This window comes from Oryzias latipes, chromosome 23, assembly GCF_053564925.1.
Source record: "Oryzias latipes strain Hd-rR chromosome 23, Olatipes_Hd-rR_3.1".
In the NCBI taxonomy this organism is placed as follows: domain Eukaryota; kingdom Metazoa; phylum Chordata; class Actinopteri; order Beloniformes; family Adrianichthyidae; genus Oryzias; species Oryzias latipes.
Genome location: NC_136259.1, coordinates 14,262,747 through 14,289,611, shown reverse-complemented (window position 1 = coordinate 14,289,611; position 26,865 = coordinate 14,262,747). Strand labels below are relative to the sequence as shown.

The 26,865-nt window shown below is 40.6% G+C and overlaps 1 protein-coding gene across 1 annotated transcript; it reads right to left on the bottom strand.

Annotated features, from left to right (window-relative positions):
• Positions 1-799: 799 nt before the first annotated feature.
• Positions 800-26,865, bottom strand: gys2 (glycogen synthase 2). The gene is made up of 16 exons (XM_020714103.3): positions 26,600-26,865; positions 24,323-24,504; positions 18,874-19,065; positions 18,596-18,781; positions 15,871-16,015; positions 15,068-15,185; positions 14,826-14,946; positions 14,637-14,743; positions 13,445-13,504; positions 13,290-13,368; positions 9,654-9,767; positions 7,989-8,115; positions 6,452-6,547; positions 6,054-6,217; positions 3,936-4,010; positions 800-3,722 (listed from the first exon to the last, which is right to left on the bottom strand). The coding sequence occupies exons 1-16, from the start codon at positions 26,721-26,723 to the stop codon at positions 3,507-3,509; spliced, it is 2,106 nt and encodes a 701-aa protein (XP_020569762.1). The 5' UTR covers positions 26,724-26,865; the 3' UTR covers positions 800-3,506.

Here is a 26,865-nt window from a genome sequence, read left to right as displayed (position 1 = left end):
GGTGTCCATGGATTACATGAAATCTTTCCACCTTTATCCACCTTTGTCATGGTAGGGAGAACACGTCAATGTAAGGGTGGGGTCATCTAAGGTAGCACAAGGGTTAATTGGTTCTACAGACAAAGTGTTTCATGAATACAGATCTTTTAAATATCAGGCCATTGTTTTTAATAATCCCACTGTTTTGTTTATTAGTATACAGTAGCTGCTTTCAATTATTCACGTAGACTTTAGTAGAGTAATTATTTTGGGCAATTTTAACCTACATGTGGACGATCCTTCTTAAACATTTTAGCAACAATGGATGGCCTGATGGCCACTGTGACCTCAGTTGTTGATATTGGTATCTCAGATCACTCGTGTGTATTTTTTATTGTAAAAGGTTTTGTAAGACAGAAACTTCCAAAGAGAACTGTTAGAAGAGGTTGTCTACACCCTGAAGTGGCTGCAAACTTCACCTCACATCTGGAACACAACCAAATACTTTAAGTTCATCTGTTGATTTATCTGTCCAAAATGTAAATTACAAACTCATATCAGTAATGGACAAAGTCACTCCTTTAAAAATAAAAACAGTTCAAACTAAAGCACCTCCTCCTTGGAGAACAGAGGAAACCAAGAGACTGAAGAGAATCTCCAGGAGTGTAGGAATGAAATTGGCGCAAAACAAAACAACAAGTCATTACCAAATCTTCAGGGACAAACTAACATGACACAATAACTTTATTAAACACACAAAACAGAAATGTTATTTAAAATTAACAGCAGGCAATTCTTGTCACAAGAACAGGCAGACAGCTGGATCAAAATGCAGCAGGTTTATTAGTTCAGCTAAAAGTCGACAAAGCTAAATGAGGGTCAAAATCCAGGCAAGAGTCAGTGCAGGCGGCAGGCAAACAGAGTCAGAGTCAGAAACAGGGTCAGGAGACAGAAGACCAGGTCCAAATATAACGCTCTATAAGGAAGGCAGAGTGGCACAAACAGTTGGATAAAGCCAAGTATTATTTGTTGTCGGAAATTCAGTGAACACAGAATAAACTACTGACGTGAGAGTAACATGTGGTCTGGTTTATGTCAGTCCAGTGTTAAGCTAATGAAGCTAACATAACACAAACAACACTTCACACTGAGCCTCACTTAGTGCAGAGCTTAAGTATGCTGTTATTGATTGAATGAAGGAGAGTCAGGTGTGCGGCTTCCAGGAAGTATGCGCTGGGATTGCTGGGAGTTGTAGTGTGGCTTGAACAGGGGGGAGACAGAGCTCTGACTTCTGACAATTCTAAACCAAAGATTCTTTTTTCAACCATAGACTGATTGATCAACCCAATCACTTCCAGTCCATGTTTTATTCTCAGTTCAAAATGTGAAAAGTTCTCAGCCCACTTCACTAATAAGAAAAATAACATTAGATTTAATATCACCCAATGACCACTAACAGGTCATTCCATTGTATTCCATTTGGCTTGTGAGAACACGCTAGAGAGTTTTGGCTTAATTGGTGCTGCAAAGCTTAGGAATAGAATAGAACAGAGGTCTATTGTTTAATGCACAGCTTACTCTGACATACGAAACGTTGTTTCAGTACAACCCGTACGAGATCAGACACACAACAGAAATACGCACATACAGTTCAAAGTTGACTGAGGCACAACCATGTTAGGTGCAGTTTGCTCAGCAAGGGTGTAGATGGTTTACAATATGGGGGTGGGGGGGCATATCAGTGTAAAAAAAAAGTAGTATCTCTACACTGCTTATCTACAATGTGTAGATACAAGGGTACCTGTGGATCTACCCAAGACTGTAACTGCAAAGCGCATCTCCAGACAATGCACTGGAGGGGGGGGGGGTAGTGGGAAAGGTCAAGAAGGGATGAGCAGCAAGTATCAAGCATCGTTAACTGCTCTCTTCAGACAGGGATCACTCCTGTGTCCCTAAAGACTGTAATGGTGAACCCCCCAATATGAAGAGTGGTTTAGATCGATCCAATCTAGACTAGAATTACAGACCAGTGTCAAACCTGCTGTTTTTAAGTAAGATTTTAGAATACTAGTTTTCCATCATTTCATCATTTTATTTATGATATTATTAATAAAAATAATGTTTTAGAAAAAATTCAGTTTGGTTTTGGACCCCATCACTCTACAGAGATTGCCCTGGTCAAGGTTATAAATGATCTCAGGTCCAACAATGGCACAGTTTTTGTATTGCTGGACCTGAGTGCAGCCTTCAACACAGTTGACTACTCCATTCTTTTAAACAGACTACATGACATGGTTGAAATCACTGGAATAGTACTCAGCTGGTTTGAGTCCTACCTCACAGGAAGAGATTTTAATGTCACCGTAAGTGATTCGTCATCAGGGAGGCACAGACTGACGTGGTGTGCCACAATGTTCCGTCCTTGGTCCTAACCTTTTTAACCTTTATATACTTCCGCTTGGTGATGTCATCAGGAAACATGGCATAATTTCGTAGCTATGCTGATGACACCCAGTTATTTGTGGCTATTTTGTCGCCTGATGATTTGGAACCTATTGATGACCTTTTAAGTTGTGTTTTATATATTGAAACTTGGATGGTACTGAACTCTTAAAGCTCAATCATGACAAAACAAAACAAAACAGAGTTTTTAATTGATGGTCCTGAAACTGAGAGAGAAAGGGTCCAATCCTTCTTATCAACTTTTAACCCAAATGCGTCCAGTAAAGTCAGAAACATCTGTGTAATTTTAGATGCAGATATTACCTTAGAAGCACAAGCAAACCAGTTTGCAAAGACCATAAATCATCTTAGAAATATTGCCCGAGTGAGACCCTTTCTCTCCAAAGCCAGTGCTGAAATATTAATCCATGCTTTTATAACATCTAGGATAGACTATTGTAATGCTCTTCTTTCTGGTGTTAAGAGAATACTATCAACCGGCTGCAGCTTGTTCAAAATTCGGCTGCATAACTTTTAACTAGAACCAGAAAGAAGGAGCACATTACTCCAATTTTGAAGTCTTTGCACTGGCTCCCAGTCAGCTTTAGGATCGATTTTAAGGTTCTTTTATTCGTTTCTAAAAATTTAATTGGAACTGGACCCTCATTTTTATCAGATTTACTTTTAGTTTGTGACCCTCCCAGAGCCCTCAGGTCTGCAAGTGCAGGTCTGCTGGTGGTCCCAAGGTCAGAACTAAAACCCACGGCGAGGCCTCATTTCAGCACTGTGGGCCTCGCCTGTGGAACAGCCTGCCTGAGGGCGTGAGGGCCTCAGCCACTGTGGAGGTTTTTAAGAAAAAACTTAGAATGTATCTTTTTGTATCTATTTTTTTTAATGTGTTTGCTATTTTAACAACTATTTAAAAAAAATCTTACTATTACCTATTTTATCATGGAAAGCACTTTTAAAATGCTTTGTAGCAGGATAAATGCTATACAAATGAAGTAGAATTTAACTTCATTTAAACACCTGGGTGGGGTGGGGTGGGGGATGGAGGGTGCACTCAGATGTGATCCCAGTCCTCTTCAGTTCCTGGACTCTCCCGGCTGCTTCTCCCCATCCGGAACCGCGCCCAGTGCGAATGGAGCCTTGATATTCACCCGGTCCCTCTCTGCCTCCTCCTCTTCATCGTATGCGTCATCGTCCTCATCTTCAGCGTCACTGTGGTGGGGGGTGGAGTGGAGGGAGGCGGAGGGGGAGGGTGGCACGGAGTAGGGTCTTGGGTATCGAAAACCTTCAGTCTGGGGAGACAGAAAGCATTTTTTATGATCACACACACACAATCCACCAACGTGTATGGTCATGTCAGAAATATTTATGAAGTCGCCGTCATCATCATCTTCTTTCTGATGCAGCATGCTGTTAAAGAGTTGAGTGAACAGGCTGGAAAGGGGCCTGTGGAACAGACGTAAACAGGCTGATCCTCAGTCTTTGGCGCATTCCGAACGTCTCACCTTTAAGATGGTGTCCATTTTGAACTTGTCCGGGAAAGCTCTACTCAGGGCCAGTTGGCGGGCGTGAACGTAGAACTGTCAATCACAGGTCACAAATTTACTTTGTGAAAAACAAAATCTCTTACTCCATATATAGGGTAAAACAACTGTCAAATATGACTGTCGTATAAAATGTGTATATATACATGTAGAGTGGTATGAAACGTTTGGGCTCCCCTGATAATTTCCAAGATCTTTCTTCATAAATCATCGTTCGGATCATCAATTTCAGTTAAATATATCATATAGCAGATGAACACAGTGATATTTGAGAAGTGAACTGAATATTATTGGATTTAAAGAAGCTGTGCAATAATTACCTAAACAAAAATAGGCAGGTGAGTAAATTTGGGCATCCCAACAGAAACATGCCATCAATATTTAGTAGATCCTCTTTTTGCAGAATGGACAGCCTCCAATCGCTTCCTATAGCTTCTAATAAGGGCCTGAATTGTGGTTGAAGGTATTTTGGACCATTCCTCTTTGAAAACATCTCCAGTTCAGTCAGATTTGATGGCTTCCGAGTATGGACAGCCTGCTTTAAATCACACCACAGATTTTCAATAATATTCTGGTCTGGGGACTAAGATGGCCATTCCAGAACATTGTACTTGTTACTCTTTGTGAATGCCTTTGTAGAATGCCTTCAACTTTGTCACTGATTCTTGAACATTGATTGTAAGAATCTACTGATACCAACTGGAATCCATGCCACCTTCAACTTTGACAAGATTTCCAGTACCTGCACTGGCCACACTGCCCCAAAGCATGATGGAACCGCCACCAAATTTTACTGTGGGTAGTAATGTTTGTCTTTGAATGCTGTGTTCTTTGTTCGCCAAGCATACCGCCCCTTGTTATGACCAAATAACTCCATTTCATTTAGTTTCATCAGTCCACAGCACCTTATTCCAAAGTGAAACAGGTTTATCCAAATGTCCTTCAGCATTCCTCACGTGACTCTGTTTGTGGCATGTGCGCAGAAAAAGATTCTTCCGCATTACTCTTCCATGTAGCATCTCCGTGTGCAAAGTGCGCTAAATGCTAGAACTATGACACCATATGCAGCCAGATCATGTTTTAGGTCTTTGAAGCTGGTCTGTGGGTTGAGTTGGATTGTTCTCACCATCCTTTGCCTCTGCCTATCTGAGATTTCTCTGGGCCGGCCACTCCGGGCCTTTGCTTGAACTGTGCCTGTGGTCTTCCATTTTCTCACTATATTCCTCACAGTGAAAATTGACAGCTGGAATCTCTTAGCAAGCTTTTTGTACCCTTCACCTAAACTATGATGTTGAACAATCTTTGTTTTCAGGTTATCTGGCAGCTGTTTTCAGGTTCCCATGTTGACATTTTTCAGAGAAGATGCAAAGAGGAGAAAAACTTACTCTTGGCCACCTTAAATACCTCTTCTCATGATTGGGTTCACATGTGTTTGTAAGTCAATGGTCAATGAGCTTATAAAACAGATTTTGTGTTCCAATAATTATTGCTAAAGGTAGTCAAATCAATGAAACAACAATGGTGCCCAAATTTACTCACCTGCCTATTTTTGTTTAAGTAATTATTGCACAGTTTCTTTAAATCCAATAGTCTGCATTTCACTTCTCAAATATCACTGTGTTCATCTGCTATATGATATATTTAACTGAAACTGATGATCTGAACAATGATTTATGAAGAAAAATCTTGAATATTATCAGGGGTGCCCAAACTTTTCATACCACTGTATGAGCCAGGTGTGGTGGTGGGATCTTATTTGAAACTCTTCACTACCAAAGAGTTGTGGGAGCAGTCCTAAAGTCCAGGTTCCTGTAAAACTCATCTGTTTTTTAAATCAGAAGTTTTGAAACAACTGTTCAGTGTGTTTTACCCCATACTCCCTCCTTCAGTCTAAGACAGGAAGTCATTGTATGAGCTTAAACCTAAAGCCTAAATTCTGACTCTTAGCCTGATTCTGTTAGATCAGGAGGAAATCTCTTGGTGTTTTTTCATGCTGATGATAAGGAATAGTATAAAATGGCATTGACCTTTTTCCAACTCTGCATTGTTCTGTCCCTAAAGACCCCAACAGAAACTAACCCGTCCAAGGTATCTCCAGTCCAGCAGGTCGGATAGTCTCTCAGTTCTGTTCCGCTGGATGATCCGCTGGCGCCGGGACTGCTGGCAAAAGCTAAACATGAACTGGGTCAGCTGGTTGCAGGACTCCTCTGGGGATTTGAACCGGCGGTCCACAATGTAGATACCTGGGAATAAGAGATAAAGGTTAATGAGAAAGATTTTAAATACAGTATTGCCTCAGGGGTCACTGTTCCACTGTTCCAATCAACCCCTACTCTAAAACTTCTGATTGGTAAAACCCTTTAAAACCAAGTAAGCTGCAGCAGGTTGACCTGAAAACTAACAGGAGATATCTCCAAGGACTGGAGTTTGACATTAAAAAAAATGTAAAAAAAAAGTGTATGAGAGTGTTCTCCTACCATAGGCAGTAGGGTCAGAGATGTGCTCTTCCATGAAGCAGCCAAAACCTGATAGGTTTGTGGTCACACTGGGAATCCCCATAACTGTGCACTCACCTGGACACAAACAGACGTGCGTGAGTGACCTGGTAAAACAGATTTGGCAAAAAACATAAAGCATTAGAAAACTTTGAGAAGTACAAGGATTAAGACTGTTTAAGTACTATAAACTGGAAGACAGATTTCTGCACCTTTTCAGAATCAGTACACAAAAAGATTTATGTACTGGATAGTCATAAAAAGGTGGGTATGATAACCCTTATATGAGTAGACTCTTGGTAGTAGACATGTGTGAGTATATATAGAGTAGGCACATGGCTGTTCAGACACAAATGTAAGCAGAAAGAAAGAAAAAGCAGAAAAAATGACCAAAACAGTAACAAACCCTCTTCTGAAGAAGATTTTGGAGCAGACAAGTCAAATTTCAACCTGAACATGACTAAAATTTTAGTCACAACTGTTGGTACAGCTTGACCTGGGGTGTCTGTGGGCAAAAAAACGGGCAAAACAGTACAAGGCAAATAGGTGGTGGTGTCCTTGACACAACAAGTCGTAGACTGAGCTCTGAACCTATGGAGCAAAAAGGTTCATGCATATTTTTTTCTATGTACATGCAGCAGGTGACAGGTCATAGCCAACACTTGCACAACACGCAAGAGTAAGTAAGGGTGAACTATAAGGGAATTAGGTGTGCTGTACAGATTTTTGTTTTTGACTTCCCCCAAACTCTGTGGACTGTGGAAGGGATCCGTTAGTCCTATTCACGTGATAAGTACAGGCCACGTTACAGGTTTGCCCAGTTTTCACCTCCAGACAGCCTAAATCTCGCCATTAGGGCAGTTGTGACTAACGTTTTGCTAATGACTAGAGTGTGGCATAAGGGCCCCGCCTTACAAAATCACCCAAAAGTTACAAGTGTGTGGAACTTACATTAACCTTACAAATACTTCATACACTTACCACACACACGACAATGGTACATTCCATCTTCAACGGGTCTCAAGAGAACTGTAAGACACACCTGCATTCCCCTCAAGATGCGCCCTAAAGTGGCTGCTCCTCTTTACAACCCTCCATCTGTCCGGACTACCCAAATACCCACAGCACCCGCAAGGGTCAACCCCCATGTTAAGATGCTGGTCATGGTAGTAAATCTTTCAGTGTGTTTGAGTTATGACAATGCTACAATTGCACAAAAACAGACAAACAAACGAAGGTCCAGGTGGGGGTAACCCCTCATTTGGCTACATCGTGACCGTGCCGGCCTTCTGGTTATTGAAGAAAATGTATTTGTTGGAGCCCCTTCAGTTATGCTCTGATGAACTGTCTTACAACATCTTAAAATATTGAGCAGATAAGATACTTCAAAAAGCTGATGTGTCAGCCTCCACTCAACCACTGCAGAGTTCACTTCATGGATGTCTAATTGGTGCCTGAGTGGTTTTATGGATTGTGTGTTTTTGTGCAGTGTGCCTCGTAGTGGGGTGAAAAAAACTACCAGGTGTGTATCCCCATGGTTCATAGTAAGAAGGAAACACTCCCAGGTTGCAGCCACGGACAAAGTCATCATAGTCCATGGGTAGCAGCGGGCTGGTGGAAGACAAGAACTCTGGGTGGAAGATGATCTGAAAGAGTGAAAAGAGTAAATCATTGTATCAGCTTTTCAAGCTGGAGTCTGCTGTGGAAAAATTGTGGTGGAAAGCTCTCAGATATTTTAGGGAAATGTGGTTTATAGAAGCATCAGTGGTAAATGTTTTTGTTGTGTTTTCAGGCTAAGGATATTTCCTGAAACTACAATCATTCAAGGGAGTAAAGACTTCTCTATGTCACCATTGGACAACTCCCAAAGAAGCTGGTTTAAAGTGGTAAAGTCTTTTGAGACAGAAACACCTTTATTGCTTTTCACAGGCAATAAAGGGACAGTTAGGAGGTTGACTCCAGGTTAAAGCTTAATAAGACAGCCTTCACATTAGAAAAGTGGCAGGAAGAGGCCCTTAACAGATCAGAACTGATCTGGACTTCTTTCAAAGTGCAACACTGAAAGGTTTTAAGAACTGTGAGATTTAACTTGTTCAAACAAAGTAGTTTTTCCAGTTTTTACCAATACACTCAAAACTCTTACTTTGGAATAAATTTCAACCACGACCTAGAACACTGAAAAATGTCTGCATCTGCCCCTGAAAACACAATCGAAGAAGTCAGTGGGATGATTGATAGTACACCTGATAAGTGGGAATTACTAACCAAAATATGATGATGGAGAGAATTCATCTGGAAAAAAGATCTTGATATTTGTAAGCCTTACAGACACAAGGTTACAGGCAGAACAGACTTATTGGGGAGGGGGAAGCTGTGTAGCAAATGTTCTGAAATGTTGTCCCACAGTCTCATCATTATTCTCATCAAGGTTTGTATATCAGGATTAACTGTTCAGGCTCTGTGGATCTGATATCTCTGTAGGGCAGGTACTTAAAACTTCTGGTTGCTTTTAAAAGAAACCCCATCTCCAAAACAATCTGAGGGCCAGCCCTCCGATTCAGACTGACTGGCTGAATGTGATCCATGACAAATCAGTATAATAGTAAAAAACAGATGGTTTTAGTAAATATGGGAAAATCAGACTGTGTTTTCAAATCACTGGTATGTTTTAATGTCATACGTTATCTATCTAAATACTAGTTGTTTACATATTTAGTTTGTATTGTATTGTGTATGTATGTGCGTTTTTTACATCATTCCCGGATGAAGATGATAACTAGCCTTTGGCTAATCCTGTCTTTTTTAACCATGTATAATCATGTCTTAAATGTCCTTTTTAAAATAAACTTGTAATAGTGTTAATATCACTACAGATATCTTTTGATAGCCCCTCACTGGAAAGGGAACACACCCTCCCCATGTTTTTTGTTACTAATATGAAAAACAATTTTGAACAGAAGGGATGTGGGGGCTTGTATCTGGGTAAAATGGTAAAAAAAAAAAAAATCAAGATACTGTCTGTTGATCAGAACTAGTCTTAGGCCAAGGTCCAGGTAAAGGCTGGATACAAACTTCAGCTCCTGCTCTGATCATGGCGGCTCTGAGAGAAGGGCTTCTGGCTCTTGTCGTGACACTAGCTTCAGGTGTGGGTGACATTAAAGTTAAATATCAGTTCTTTTGCTACCTTGACGCGGTCATTCCTGGAGTTGAAGAGGCCGATGCGGCGGACGTTGGACAGGATGGGGTCTGTGGAGTCGTCCTCCATGTTGTGGGTGGTCACTGGTGGAAGGCTGTGTCTCTGCATCGGGTGAGGAAGGTTCAGGTCATGGCAGAGTGATGAGAAGACAGACACAAGGTCAGCCAGGTAGTTGTTATTCTTTCCAGTCCTTCTAGTTGTAGATATGTGTTTCAGACTGTACCCTGCAGTCCATCTTATTTTTTAGAAACACTGCTGCATTAAGACGGGATGTCCCCACAGGAAATCCTGACATCTTTGATTTGCACAGAGAGAGAAGTGAGCAGGGGAGAATATACAGTCCAGTCCAGTCCTGTCCGGTATTTTGACTGTTTCCATTATAAAATAGACCCATTAAGCCGGATGAGCCGTATCATTTTTGAGCCCTTGTTGGTTGCACGTCCACAAAAATGGAACAGACCGCTTAGGGCGGAGCTACTGTTAAAACTTGTTTATTTGCTAAAGGTCATTGCGATGTAAGAAAGCACCAAGAAAAATTCTGTATTCCTCTTTCCTGCCTCCAATTTTCTCTCAAAAAACATTAAATGCTTTGTATCTACGAAGAACCAAAAGTGGGAAAAAAAAGCTGCTGGACAACTTCCATCGTTGCTGTTGTTGCTAGCTTCACCCCGCATGTGCTGTGACAGTCCAACTTTGGGCGGAAAGGCTCACCTGAATTGCCTGGACCATTCTAAACCATATCATATTGTACTGCTCAGTGGATAAAAAGCTTAAAATGACCACTTAACCTTTGAAGCATTTTTTTGAACTGTGGAAGGAGGTTGGGGTCCCCAGAGAAATACCACTTATGCATGAGAAGAATGAGCAAACTCTACATGAAAAAACCTAGCCGGGACTTAAACCATCCATCTATTCACCCATTCATCATCTTCTGCTCATCCGGGACCGGATCGCAGTCTAAGCAAAAATGCCCAGACTTCCGTCACCCCGGCCACCGGGTCAGATGCCCGAGCCACCTCAACTGGCTCCTCTCGATGTGGAAGAAGTGGTTCTACTCCGAATTCTCCGCGGGTGACTGAGCTTCTCACCCTATCCCTTAGGGAGCACCCAACCAACCTACAGAGAAAGTTCATTTCAACCGCTTGTATCAGGGACATGAACTAGTCATTCCTTTTGTGAGGCAACAGTGCGACACACAGTGCAGCCAATCAGCATGAGCTATACAGTTCTTTGGCTACTTACATCCAGTAAATGAGGAACTCAAAGAATACAGAACTTGTTGTTGGCCCAACACTCTCAACTTTGGTGAAAGAGCAACACAGAGCATTTGTGCATGCACCTCTTTGCGTTGCCATAGCACCCATGAACAAAGATTCTGCTGAAGAAAGGAGCAGACAAAACAAAATACAGAGAGAAGAGGCTGGGCCTTTGACAGCATGTTTCAAACAGCAAAGCAACAGATGGGAATTAATGGTAATAACACCAAACTTTGCGTTCATATTTGTGTAGAACAACAAAAGGTCACTCCCATTATTTGGAATGAGTAGGTCAGAGCCTACCAGCAGGAAAAAATGAGGCTGTTGCCAGTGAATTCACCCTAAAAACAAAGACCGATGGGGGTTTGGCAGCAAGGTAGGGGTATAAACATTAAAAATATAAAACAAAAAAACAACACGCAAATAAAAAAAAAGATTAAAGATTAAAAAATAAGAACAGCAGTTCCTGTGATCAGGAGTCAGTTTTAATCACCCTTCACATGTTTAATCAATAGGAGTAACAACTACAGAAGTATTGGCGTCTGAACAAATTAGTTAAAGCAAGAATGACCTTTCCATCTGCACTCATGCTGAGCTGCAGTAGTTATCACACGATGCTCATCGACCTGAGGCTGCATGTAAGTAACGACCTCATACAGACCCCTTCAATAACTTTAGTGTCATTGTGTGAACTCTGAAATTCAAAGCACAACACTTCCTCACACAGGAAAACTAGCTTAAGGATAAAGTTTAAAAAACAGTTTTTAAACATTAGGAAATTGACATAACAACATTATCGCTACAGGAAAAAGTTGCTGCAAAGCTACAGGGTTTCTTTCCTTCATATTACTCTTTCTGGAAAATGAGCCTTAAAGAAAAAGTGTGTAGGATTTTAAACTGAAATCAGGCCTTTAGTTAAAAAACATGCTGCTGAAAAACCCTATGACACACTGTAGATTTGTCCAGGTGTACCTGCCTTTAGATGAATCCTGCGAGCAGCTGCACAGACAAATGTGACCCTTGGGACAGATGAATGTGTCTGAGTGGATACATTGATGGATGTGCCAAAATAGATAGATGGGTGAATGGTTGGTTGAATTAAACTGATTGGATAAATTGAACCATCTGATTAGATGGATATTTCAATGGAAGAATCCAATATTAATCCGAAACTGGACTTTAACAATTATTATTAAAATATAATTTATTTCCAGAATATTTACATCCAATTCCCTCTATATCAATCTAATACGCCACATTGTAATAATTTGTATAAAGTTGATTTGTATACTGTTAAATAAATGGCCAAAAGACAAGATATATATGTATAGATATATGTGGAAAAAGTGACAAAAGCTCTTAACGTAAAATTTCACAGCTTCATCACAAATGAACCTCGTTAAAACCTCTGAAGAAGGATGAATAAGCCACGCAAAGAACATGTAAATAAATGTAAAACATGATTATTGCACTGTTTATGTAAAATTCATTGGTGATTTGTGCGTCGATTACGTAATTTGAACATGTTATCTGCGTAGTATACACAATATAAAAGTTATACATCAGTAGTATATGTGTGAGAAGCCTGTTAAAAATATGTGGAATGGTCGTGGAAAGCCACATTTTTTGTATATGCAGCTCACAAAAATCCCACACAATTGTGTAAGATTTACATAATAATTTATATAAACTATGTACAATACCCATTAACTGCATGATTCTAAATCGGCTAAAAATTTTGAACAGTTTAAAACCGAATTTACGTAAAGACCTGAAACCCTCAATGGACGGAAATTCACCTATGAGAGGTGGGAGGAACTGTTGGAGTGGAGCAACCCTCCATCCTCCTCCCCTTTCCGTTGCTGAGAGCCCTCTGTTTACATGCTCTCCTGCTAGCTTACAGCCCATTACACCCCCAATGTAACGTTACAAAAATGATGAGCAATATTGGAGTTATCCAGCTTTACGGTTTTGAGCAAGATTCAAGCTCAGACAAGGAAAATCAAGACGTACATGAATCCATTTGTCTACAAGAATATGCAGAGCAGGAAATAACACCCAGATCACAGCTAGAAACTTTTCCTACGTCATTTTTTTCATCTGATCTTGATTCACAACGACTTGAATAGATAAATACTCAGAAACTCAGAATTTCTTTTTATATATGCCCTCCATCTTCAGAAAAATGCTACGAGATCATGTTAAAAACACCAAGAACACCATTTTCACTGGAGTGGGTCTTTGATACCGCACTGCTGGTTCTCCTGAAGAGCATCAGGTATAATAATTGATCTGAGATCAGAAAAAGATCTGTGACCATATAAAAAACCACATGAATGACCACATCATTGAAAGATGAAAAGTGTACCTGAGTAGCAAAGATGGCTCTCTTCATGATTGTGAAGTCGTCTCGGTCCAGAATGTTGTTCATGTCTGGAATATGTCCTCTGATCATAGATCATATTTAACAAAAATGTAATCAAGTTTTTTACATTGTATTTGACATTTAACTCAGACACTTACTTCAGTAGAGCGTCATAGAGCTTTTTACCAAACTTTTCCTTCACTGTGTGAGCCGTGTCCCTGCAAGACAAACAGTATCACTCAGAGAGGAGGATTGGCTTCAAACCGCAGGCATCCAACACTTCCCACTCCGAGCTTTCAGAGAGAGAAGGGCAGGTCATTCAGGAACAGTCGTCAGAGTAAAACCCTATTCTGAGCATGATTAAAGCTTCAGGTAAAGACAACACAACGCGCTTTTCTGCATCTAGAGGCAGACACACCACTGCAGCTCACATTACACGTCTAACAAACCACTAAGAATCAAACCCTGCAGTTGCAGCAGGGTTTGAACACATTCACAACTGATCCACCCATGGGGATGTCCTAATGGGAATAGCTGGCCTTGTAAGAGGAAAAAAGAGGAAAAGTTTCTATCTCTTTGGGCCATTGTTTCTGTTCTTTAAGAGAGACAGTTGTTTGGTCCAAGTCACTGATGGTAAACTAAATGTCTGTATAAACAAAATGTTTGTATTTGATCCTTTATTAAATATGGCTAATCTTATAACTTGTTGTGCATTAGGCACGTTCATCCACCAAAACATGATTCTGCCTTGGACATCTGGGCCACATTTGGTTCCAACATCCATTAAGTTACTTCCAAATAGGGGTGTAACGCTTCATTTTAACAACGATTCTATTCTTATCATAATTTGTGGATGGATGATGTGGATCATAGTCGATATTCGTTCATTTTGAAGGATGCGATTTACTGACATAAAATTGATCCAGTACATTTTTAGCCAAGAAATTCAACCAGTGTGACTCAGAGATAAATACCTAGGTACTGAACGACAGTGTTGGAAGTAACGCCGTTTCAGTATGATGGTGTTACTAACAGCACTCTAAAATGGTGGTACAGTGTTCCAGTATGCTGTCAGTACTCCAACATGATGGTACAGACCTCCAACATGATAGTACAGTACTCCAGCATGATGGTACAGTTCTCCAACATGATGGTACAGTACTCCAACATGATGGTACAGCACTCCTACATGATGGTACAGTCCTCCCACGTGATGGTATACTCCAACAGAAACATTTACAAACTTAGCAGGTCAGAGCTTGTTTTTGTGAATGACGGGCAGAACATCTCCTTGGTTCTCTGTCAGATGTCTCTTTGTATGATTCTAAAGCAAAGGAAGTCATACTATACCAGAGCTGTTTCCGTATAGCTTGGCCCTTTAAGGACTCCACATTGAAGTTGTTGGTTTTAGCAGGCATGATGAAGAAAACTACAACGGTCATGTCATTCCTGTGGACCTATACAAAACATAAAGGAGAATTCTTCAAATATGGTTAGCTTAGTTCATTAAGGTGCTTCTGTCAACCTGAAGGTCGTCACCCGCAGAAGGTAGTTGAGTCTGGAAAGTGACTCAAGGAAAATGTCAGCTCCTTTGTTGGTGAACTCATATCGCCCAGCAATGAAGAAGAAGAGTGTTTTGTCCAAGTTGAAGTCAAGATGACTGTAAAAAAAAATAAATAAAAGAAAATATAGGAAATTACCTCCACTGATAAGTCTCAATGCTGCAGTCATATCAAAACAGAATAAAGTTCAAATCAAGGCAGAACCACCAACTCACTCACCCATAGAAGTGTCCTCTAACAAACTCCTGAATCCGGGCCTTGTTGATGGAGTGCAGGTTCTGAAACTCATGCATGGCAGAAAACTTCTTCACATTCAACCCATTGGGGGTCACGATATCTGTAGGAACACAACACAAACACAGTTCATCAATCCATCTATGCATTTACCATCCATCCATCCATCCATCCATCCATCCATCCATCCATCCATCCATCCATCCATCCATCCATCCATCCATCCATCCATCCATCCATCCATCCATCCATCCATACATACATCCATACATCCATCCATCCATCCATACATACATCCATACATCCATCCATCCATCCATACATACATACATACATACATACATCAATTCTCTTCCCCAGAAGATCCTACATGTGAATTAATAAAATAAATCAACCTTCTGCAACACATTTCCTTGAAAGAAAGTTTGAAGCAGTTTTTATTAGTGTTTGATACTCTTGACCCCCTTTAAGACTCATCAAGAATTTTACTTAAATATGCAGATTTTTGATTTAGTAAAGCAAACAAAATACATTAACATTACATATTCATTTACTCAGTTTACGAACTGCCAAGAACCAGGAGCCTCATTTCTATATGTCTCTATGTAAAAATGTATGAAATCTTAGCACAAACATTTGTATGAATATTTCTTGATAAATTTCAGGTTCATTTGAAGATAAGGTGATATTATCTCCTCCACTAAAAACAATATGAGTTGGCATGATAACTAAATAGAATCAAAGAAAACATTTTTGTTTCTGTGGCAGCCATGTTGGGTCATCTCCACCTGGTTTCCTGTGAAGAATGTGATTGGCCTCCACTGCTGTGATCTGGGAGACTGTGGTGAAGACGTGCGAACAGTGCACGGCGGCGCGCTCCAAACAATACCGATGGTAGATCTGCCGCTCTCCAGCCTCCTTATCAATGTCAAACTGAAACGCAAAGAAGTACATTAAAAGATGTATTTGTGTTTCCATTGCATGAATAGAGTGAGAAAAATGACAGAGCACATGAGTGGATCAACACAAATTCTCCCTGTCAGAAATGTGTTTCTATCTGGTGTTTAAGACACTTCAGTTTTGTTTAAGACCTAGTACAACATAAGAACTGCCAACTCTGAGCTTATTTAGACCACAGTCACATATCCCAAAATGCCACTACGAGGCAACCTAAATGCTAGTTTTTCAGCAAATTCGGCAGGAGGCCGGGCAGGGACCTTTGTAATGGTGAGGGGGTAGTCGCATTTTACATGCCAAACTTTAATGAAGTTTGGGGGAATAATTACAATTTTCATTACGCCCATTATACGTGTTTCTCAGCAGAGGGATGATTGTTTCATAAACCAGGCCAAGGCAGCAAATTCCTCCTAGATTAATACTATATTGTATCAATATTGAAATCTTAAAAAAGTAGAATTTCCATTATTAATATAATCAGTACCATCTGCTATTTGTGCCATAGTGCATGCAACTATATACAGTACATATTTAATTCAAATTTCAATAAAATAACAATTAGTTTCTAGTAAGCTGCTAGAAGTTGTGTTAGGAACCAGTCCTAGGTCTCCCCCTCTGGCCATCAGCGGGAACAATCACCAGAGTACTGACCACTTCCTGGTTCCCATATTACAAATCCCATCAACCCTTGCTCCTAGGCTCCCAATTCATTGTAGAGGTTGATGCCTTCATCGGGGCTGTATTTTCCCAACGTCATGGTCATCCTGCCAAGACCTATCCCCTGTGCCTACTACTCCCAGAAGCTCATGGATGCTTAATGAAACTATAATGTGGGTGATGGGGAGCCGTTGGCCATGAAGGCAGCATTCTGTGAGTGAAGGCATTGTTTGGAAGGGGCCTCAGTACCATTTATTGTTTTGACTGATCATCGCAATTTAGAATACATTTGTACTGGCTGAGTAGCTCGGTTGGTAAGGTGAGAGGCTACATTTCAGGAATCCAGAATTCGATTCCTGGAGGGGATGTTCTCCCAGAACCTTCTAAGGAAAACAGCATTTACAATTTTTCAGCTATTTTTACAATTACTTAATGTATTTTATAACTGATTTTATGTTTTATACAATTATCGGTGTGAAGCCCATTGAGACAACTGTGTTGTAATATTGGGCTATATTCATAAGAATTAATTGAATTAAATCGAATTAACAAAGTTACTGTTGTGCTTGTCTGTTGATAACACCATCTGTGTTGTTCTGTATCTGCTCGGTTATCCTTATGTTGATTGAACTTCTCTTTTGACTTAGGCACCATCAACCTATCTAGGGACTAAAGATGAAAATTAGCCTAAAATATATATTGGAAAATATATTTTAAATATATCTCAGACATTTGCATTTTTAAATGTTATGCTGCCACTGTCTTTAATAAACAAACAAGAACACTTCTCTTGTAACAGTAAATAAACTACACACCCAGAGAGTCCTTCAGGAAGGTTGAGAACTGTTCCTTGGACTACAATGAAGGATTAAAGCCCTTATCTCAAAGAGTCAGAGTAAAAATGTTATTTTTCTTTCATTGATTGCCAAACCTTTGCAATAGAAAACAAAGCAGAATCCAAAAAGCTCAGGATTTACAAATATTCAGTTGCTGCTCTGTTCTTCCTCTCCATGTTGGTCTCCCACCTGCCCACTTATCTGTCAGGGATCAAACCTTGAACAGACGCAGCTATGAAGATCACCTGTCAGTCATCTTCTTAACATATAAGCAACCTTTCGCTCCTCATTGCCCTTTCAGGCGCTAGAGTGGGACCAATTATGAGCAGCTTGCAGATCCATCCTCATGCAGCACTAATCACCTCAGAGTGACTAAAACGCCTGAACCTTTGGTTGTGAGAGTTTGTCTGACAGTTGCGAACAGTGTGTGTCATCACACCCCAACACCATGAGCCCTTGTCTGTCTGTGGGTTGGGTTTTTTTCTCTAGGTGTTACACGTGATAGATTTGTGCGTGGGATGCAGTGACAGTTCCACTCCACAGGTGAAAGTGTCCAAACATTCAGTCTCAGACAATGATGGACAAATTGTACTTTCTTATGTTTTCCATGCCGTCCCATAAACTGCTTAATTAAAATCATTGATACTTCAGTAACTTCCATTATTCATCCATTTTCTTAACCTGCTGTAGCTTTTTCGAGGACATGGGGCTGCCAGAGCCTATCCTTACTACTCCTGGGTGAAGACGGAATTCTGAGAGTTCTGAAGACAATGTTCTGCAGGATGGTTCTTCCTGCAGGCTTCTTGTCTTTTCAACTATCAAGTACTTTGTCTTAAAATCTAAATTTGTTACCACATGTGTTTTTCTATTTGGACTGGAGAAAAAGGCCAGGTAGCTCTCATACTCGTAACATCTGTCATCCGTAATATTTTGGCAAATGAAGATTATCTGATGCTTGTTTGTTCTCATGGGATATTCCTAAGAAAGATGACCAACCTTGGAGCTGTGTGTACATGTGTGCTGCACTCCAACCACCAGACGGGGGCATTCTTCTCACCCTCACCTTGTCTAGATTGTTGTAGAAGTCCACATTCCCAGCACACAGGTATCTCCCAAGAAGGGTGGCATGTGTGGTGAAGATCGTTGCCATGGGAATCTTTCGAGAGCGGGACAGAATGAGGCCGGGGCCGGCCTGCCACTCGTGGAAGTGACAGATGATGTTTTTTTTGCCCTCGAGGTGGTTTGTCAACTAGGAGGAGGAGGAGGGGGGTAGAAGGCAGAGCAATGCTTCAAGTCAGCCAGCTTAATGCAGTGACGCTGTATGAATGAATGAACTCTGACCTCTCTGAGGAACCAGGCGATCAGGGAGCCCAGGATAAGAGAGTCGTTGGCCTCTCGGTCGTGGAACGGTAAGCCAATGTGGCAGGTGTCCCACAGGTCACCCTTCCAACGGTCCAGGTTCCAGGCTGCTGAGCCGATGTCAAACAGGACCACAAAAGGGTTTCCCTCGATCAGCCAGCGGCCAAAGTGAACCTGCAGAACAATCGAGGATCACAAAAGCGTAAAACCTCACCTCACCTCATCTCTCAAAAAAAGACATTCGGAAATTTAAGTATGGCCAATTTAGAACAGATTGATTTGTCTTTGTGTTTGTCTCTGACCTGTTTGTTAGTTTATTTGTCTGGGCAGTTAACCAACCTGATGGTTCATGCAGACAGAGGCTGCCATCTAAAGTGATAGAGAAGAGTGTAGTCTGCACAAACAGAAAAGTACTGCAAATCAAAGCTCAGATTTTAAAAAGTTGACTAAAAATTATTGAAAGAGCAGCAGATGTGTTTAAAAAAACAGAAAACTTCAAAGTGTCATTGTTAAAAACTTTTATTCGGGAAGGATTTTAAAAGGAAAAGTCTGATTTTTGATGTGCACAATAAGGTAAGATGTTTCAAGAATTTTGTATCGATCTTCGGGTTAATGTTGATTATTTATGGATCTCAAGCATTGATTGCACACAACACAACAAAGTCAGTCAGATATATCAAACTCATTCAGTAATGAAAGGCATTGATTAAATAAACACAATCAAAGAAAAAATAACATAAAAATTGATTGAATGATTTAGTTTATTTCAAGGATTAATTGTAGACAATACAATAAAAAAAATCACACAGAATAATCAAACTCATCACAGAAATGATGAAATGCATAGGTAAAGAACATACAAACATACAAAAAGCAAAAACAAAGACACACTTAAGTCACTTTGATTTATGTAATACAGTGATTATTAACTAAAGTCAAGTAGGGCTTGATTTATTGCTTGAAAAGGAGAGGGAAGAAGTGAATTTATATAATCCAACCCCCTGCTGAGTTAATTCATTTTATATTTTTGCAAAGTTTTTGTAATCTGGTTCTTCAAAAAACGTTCATTCATGATTTTAGTGACACACAACATGGAACAGTTATGTAGAGTTCATTGGTTATAATCAGAATACAATTTCAAGTTTTCAAGTAACAAAATTGAGTGCTTATTAAATATCTTCCCAAAGCAATCTTACATCTTGTCAGTAAACATTAATGATTCACACTCTATAAGAAGAAAATAATTGTCTCATACTCATAAATATTGATTTTTATTAGTGATGCATACAATAATTAAGGTCACATAAGATTTATGAAATATGGTGATTATTAACTAAAGTGAAGTAGGGTTTGATTTATTGCTTGAAAAGGAGTGAGAAGAAGCAAACTTATACAGTAGGGCAAAAAAGTATTCAGTCAGCCTCCATTTGGGCAGGTTCACCCACCCAAAAAGATGAGAGAGGCCTGTAATTTTCATCATAGGTAAACCTCAACTATCAAAGACAAAATGAGAAAAAAAATCCAGAAATTCCCATTGTCTAATGTGGTTCTCTAAGACCTGTAACTTCTGTGAGAGGATCCTCTGTCCTCCATTCATTATCTATATAAAAGACACCTGTCCACAACCTCAAACATTCATACTCCAAACTCCACTATGGCCAAGACCAAAGAGCTGTCTAAGGACACCAGAAACTAAAGTGTTGACCTGCACCAGACTGAGAAGACTGAATATGCAATAGTTAAGCAGCTTGGTGTGAAGAAATCAACTGTGGGAGCAATTACTAGGAAATGAAAGACATACAAGACCACAAATAATCTCCATCCCTCTGGGGCTACTCCCAGGATCTCATCCTGTGGGGTCAAAATGTTCACAAGAATGATGAGCAAAAATCCCAGAACCACAGGGGGGACCAAGTGAATGACCTGCAGAGAGCTGGGACTAAAGTAACAAAGGCTACCATCAGTAACTCACTACACCGCCTGGGACTCAAACCCTGCAGTGCCAGACGTCTCCCCCTGCTAAAGCCAGAGCATGTGCAGGTCCAACTAAAGTTTGTTAGAGTGCATTTGGATGATCCAGAAGAGGATTGAGAGAATGTCCTATGGTCAGATAGAACCAAAATAGAACTTTTAGGAAAGAACTCTACTCGTCATATTTGGAGGAGAAAGAATGCTGAGTTACATCTAAAGAACACCATACCTTAGCATGGAGGTGGAAGCATCATGCTTTGGGGCTGTTTTTCAGCAAAAGGACCAGGGCAACTGATCCATGTTAAGGAAAGAATGAATGGGGCCTCGTATTGTCAGATTTTGAGTTAAAACCTTATTCCATCATCAAGGACATTGAAGATGAAACATGGCGAGTCTTTCAGCATGACAAAGATCCCAGACACACTGCTCTTGTAATGAAGGAGTGGATTGTAAGAAGCATTTCAAGGTCCTGAAGTGGCCTAGCCAGTCTCCAAATCTCAACCCCGTAGAAAATCTTTGGAGGGGGTTCAAAGTCTGTGTTGCCCAGCAACAGCCCCAAAACATCACTGCTCTAGCAGAGATCTGCATGGAGGAATGGACCAAAATACCAGCAACAGTTTGTGAAAACCTTGTGAAGACTTACAAAAAAAAATTGACTGCTGTCGTTGCCAACAAAAGGTATATAACAAAGTATTGAGTTGAACTTTTTATATTGACCAAATACTTATTTTCCACCATAATATACAAATAAATTCTTAAAAACCAAACAATGTGATTTTCTGGATTTTTTTCTCATCTTGTCTCTCATAGTTGAGGTATATCTCTGATTAAAATTCCAGGCCTCTCTCATCTTTTTGAGTTGGAGAACATGCACAATTGGTGGCTAACTAGATACTTTTTTGCCCATAGTATAATCACACCCCTAATGAATTATTGAGTAAAAGTACGAAAAATGTTACATTTCAAGAACAAAATTAACTTCAAAACTTCAAAAACATTAAACCGAGCCAGAAACATTACAGTTGTTACAATCCAGTTCAGATGATTCCAATAAAATCCGAATGTTTTAAGGACTCAAAGTTGTTTTTTCACTGTCACAAACTCTAAGTTATTCTATATCAGACACTTTATTCATACTAGAGGCAAACCAGTTTCTATCGGCAACCAACAGACTATATGGAAAGACTATTGGTTCAATCCCCAGTATTGAGCCAACAAAAGGTGACAGTGGAGATGAAACTCTATCTAATGCATTGGTGGGCCTTCAACCTAATCTCTAAAGGCCTGAAAAATTTGTCTGAATCATGTATTAATTATTTTCTGACAAGGCATACTACATTAAATCATTCCAAATGGTCCGTCCATTCTCTTTTATTGTGTTTATGATGGTTATGCCGCTTCCAGACAGACATGGATTTTCATATTGGAGCATTTAACCAATCCCATTTCAGCTGTCCTTTGTTGCCAGGCAGGGTCAGAGCTAAAGAGGCCTTCACTGTGAGTTCTGAATGTCCCCTAATGCTAAATCAGTGTCGGACATTTATTTCCTTCAACAAATCAGATTTTGAGTTGGTGTCAGCAGGACCTTCTAGCAGGCTGACGCAACGTCACAGTATCCAGACCTTCTGATTGGACAGAAGTTACAGCAATACAGTAAACATTTCCCACATGCAGCTGACGGGCTGCACGCTACACTGACAGGACAGAGATCACGGCTCGGGTTGGAGTAAAGTAGGGGGGGCTTTGCATTTATGTGCACAATGAGTGGTGTAGAAATAGCAGAATCACTGAAAGATAATTAGATGCCAACAGTGACAGATTTTTAAGTGGGAGCAATGACGAAGACAAAAAAACCTTCAGAGGTATGCTATGCTTCCTCACTGACAGGTATACTTGGTTGTTGTCTGATGCTTCTTCAGTGTGTGCATGGGTTTCATCTAGTGCCAGACTGCCTGTCTTAACCCTTGTGCTATCCTATGGGGTCAAGATGACCATTGACGTGTTATTCCTACCATGACAAAGGTGGATAAAGGTGAAGACGATTTCATGTAATCCATGGAAATCATTGAAGATCACAAATCATTGAAGAAAAAAGGTTCAGCGCACTGTCTTGTGGGGTCTAGATGACCCCACTCCCAATGTTAAAGTGCCTAGGATAGCACAAGGTTTACAAAGCATTTTCAAACTGTTCAGGGTTTTACTGCGTCCACCACCATTCCTACAGAGTGTAGTGTTGGACACATCTGAACCCCTTATGAACCCAATCACACTATTCCAAAGGTTTCTGTGGGGACCCCTGTCATTCATCTGAATCATTTTATGGTTTGGGGGCAAAGCTTTCTTTATTGGATCTTAGTTTATCAATACTGAGACAAAACCATCTGATGTTTACAGAAGAAAATTGTACAGGTGAGTGTTTGCGATTAAAAAACATCACACATTATCACTTCCTCTAAAAAATAAATTCTGCTTCCTTCTACCTCACAATCAACACTCTTTTCCTGTCAAATCAAAGTCATTCATCTCTCCTCGTCCTTCATCTGTCTTTTCTCAGCTTGGACTTTACCTTCAGTTGCAGAACTTCCTGTATTAAAAATCGGCTGGGTTTGGATCCTTTTGTGGTCTCTGAACCTTTCTCCTTCTGCAGATGACACCGTAACCTCTCCAGAGCTCATACCATGATCAGATCCCAATGACCTTGAGAATCTCTGTCCTATTTCCAATCTTCCTTAAAACATTTTTCATGTATGAGATTTGTAAAAAAATGCTTCCCTACATTTATCTACAGAACATCTACAACAATCTGCTCCTCTGATATACTCATTCTTTATCCTCTCCATCCTGGTCACTCCCAAAGAGAACCTCAACATCTTCATCTATGCTTCCTCCAGCTCTTCATCCTGTCTCTGCATCATTCTCTGAACCAACAATATGGATGCTCTCTCAACAGTCTTCTACACCTTTCCTTTCATTCTTGAAGACATTCTTAAGTCACATATCACATCTGAAACCTAACTCCACCCCTTCCAACCTGCCTGCACACGCTTATTTACCACTTTCCAACCTCTCTAGATGTTCCTCCCCCTGCTCCATGCTCTCACCATAGATCACAATGTCATCTGCAAAATTGAGAGTTTAACCTGTCTAATCTGATCTTTCAGTCCCTCCATCCCCATGTACACAAGACGAGGATTCTTGATGCAGTCCCACCTCCACCTTGAACTCCTCTGTCACACTTACAGAACATCTCACGACTGTCTGCCAGTTCTCATCCATGTCCTGAACAACTCCAACGTTCTTGTGTCACTACAGACTTCCCTTATAAACCACAGCATTTTTGAAAATCTAAATAAGGCAATGAAAAAGGGACTGCTGAAATTCTGCAAGTTTAATGACAATCTTTGAATGTCAGAGTTTCCTTGACTCATCTCCATGTGCACATGCAGCTTCCAACACACACCTGGCAGCCGTTGTGGATGAGGGCATCCATTGCATTGCGGATGGCAGCGTTGGGGGGCTCACAGCCCTCCACCTGGGTTTTGAAGTTGTGCTCAAAATAGGGCCCCATCATGAAATAGTTTTCTCCCCATTCATCCACCGTGACCTTAGCCTTGGACTGAATGACAGTGTAGATCCCTCCAACTGTGGACACACAAAAACACACCCATAAATAAATAGCACACACACATATGAATACAAAAGCACAAACACATAAACGACAACGGAGACTCGCACACACAAATGAGCTGTCAGTACAAAACTGATTTTGTTTTGCCAGAGAACACGTGCACACGTGTGCATGTGTGGGTTTTCCACAGTATTTGTTGGCAAAAACACTCAAACACGGGTGACAGACGTCACAGAAATGACATGAACCAGTGACTGTTTATGTAAGAGGTGAAGGCAGACCCGAACGAACATAGGAGCACTTTTGAGTTCAGATGTGGTAACACTCTCCACAGCAGACTTGTAGGGATACATGTATGGATCATTTCAACGCAAATTATTTGATGAGCCTCCCCAACAGCAAACATCTGCCTTGTCGCTTTTCAAAAGTAGTAACACTGCTAAAAATACAACCCAGTCTCTTGTCTCAGTTAACAGCAAGTTATTTGTACTCCTTCATCACCTCTACTGCTTCTCTGGTGATAGAAATAGGGTTTCACAGATATTGGACCTAATAAAAAAACATGATTATTAAGTGTCCATAAGACGCCTGTAGGATGTCCACACAAAGGACACTCTGAATGACTAATTAGGAAAGTGACAGACGGAAAGGAAGAACACATAGTTTGGTTCTTAGCAAAAGGTAGTACACTTGAGGTAATATTGGGGATACTGTATATAAGTATACTATAAACCATGCATGTATTGTGTCGGAAGTATACTAACTGATCATTCTTCAGACAAAATGGAACATTTTAAGTTTACAATGTAAAGAAAGTATGTAAAAATTAAACTTCAAGTTATGCTATAGACTAAGTATAATTGTTGTACACGTAACCCTTGTGCTATCCTAGGCACTTTAACATTGGGAGTTGGGTCATCTAGACCCACAAGACAGTGCACTGAACCTTTTTTCTTCAATGATTCGTGAACTTCACTGGTGTCCATGGATTACATGAAATCTTTCCACCTTTATCCACCTTTGTCATGGTAGAGAGAACACGTCAATGCAAGGGTGGGGTCATCTAAGATAGCACAAGTGTTAAATGGACTATTTTTTGCTAAGGGGTACAAGAAACTGGCCTGTCAAGCCTAGTTTCCACTGAGTGGCAATTAAGGCGAGCGTTTCCACTCAAAGATGGACCATAAAGGTGAAGCTAAGAACAACAGCAATGGAGGTCATCCAGCAGCTCCTTTTTTTCCTGCTTGGCTTTTGGTGCTTCTTATCTACAAAGCATTTAATGTGGTTTGAGAAAAGATTGCGGGAGGAGAAGAGGAATACAGCTGCTTTCTTGGAGGCTTCTTTTGTCATAATGACCTTCAGCCAATCAATGAGTTTCAACAGTAGCTCCTCCCTAACCAGTCTGTTCCATTTTTCTATGTACCTACTTCCAACTGAAATGATAGGGTTTGGTTGAAATATGTTTCCAATATGAAATGGGTGCATTTCATATTCACTCTAAATACCAGACCGGACCGCTAAATGGAAATGAGGCTTTAGTAACCCCAGAGAAGAGGAAGAAAATTGGAACAATTTCTTTTCTTTTTCACTTCTCTTTAAGTCTGTATTTCCAACCTTGCTGTGATGCTGATCTGCAGAACATGCACACAGGAAAGCCATTCCTGCATCTATGGTTGACCCCATAGAGTCAACCATAGATCAACCATGTAGAGTTGGGAGCCCCTCCCAACTCTACATGGGGGACATCTCAAGTTTTTGAAATATTTTGTAGATGTGTCTTTTTTCAGCAGGTTGATCATCTTTAGATTCATTTCCAGATGATTCTGGATCATCCACCAAGGGGCAATGACTCTCTGTTCCAGGGTTATGGGGAAGGGGGCAGCAGAGGCTTATCTGCTGCTTAATGTTTAACTCTGTATTTACTTTTGAAAAAACCTAATGGTCAGCTTTGTTAAGCATGAAAAGAGAAAAACTTTATACAAAATGGATTGCTGCTCAAAAACCTGTTGTTTCTAGGTTTTAAAAAAAGGAGTGTGCCACAGCTTATTGTTCCTTCAACAGTGGTAGAGTTATTGGTTTGAAGTAGAGCAGGTGCAGGGGGGGGCTCACCTTTGTTGGCAACCTCCCAGGCCACCTCAAAGAGCAGCAGGTCCTCCACGGGCAGCTGGTCCTCCTCCCAGGCCGGCAGCACCCCGCTCAGGGAGGTCATGGACAGTGAGCGCGACAGCGGCATCTCTCCGGTGTTTGAGGAGCAAAGACGAAATTCCTCCTGAGGAGAAGGTCTTCACAGTCCAGAGCTCAGCGGAGACCGTGCTCACGTTAGGACCAGATAAACAGCAGTCATGGAGGGAGGGGGGCGTTCGTCTCACTCAGAG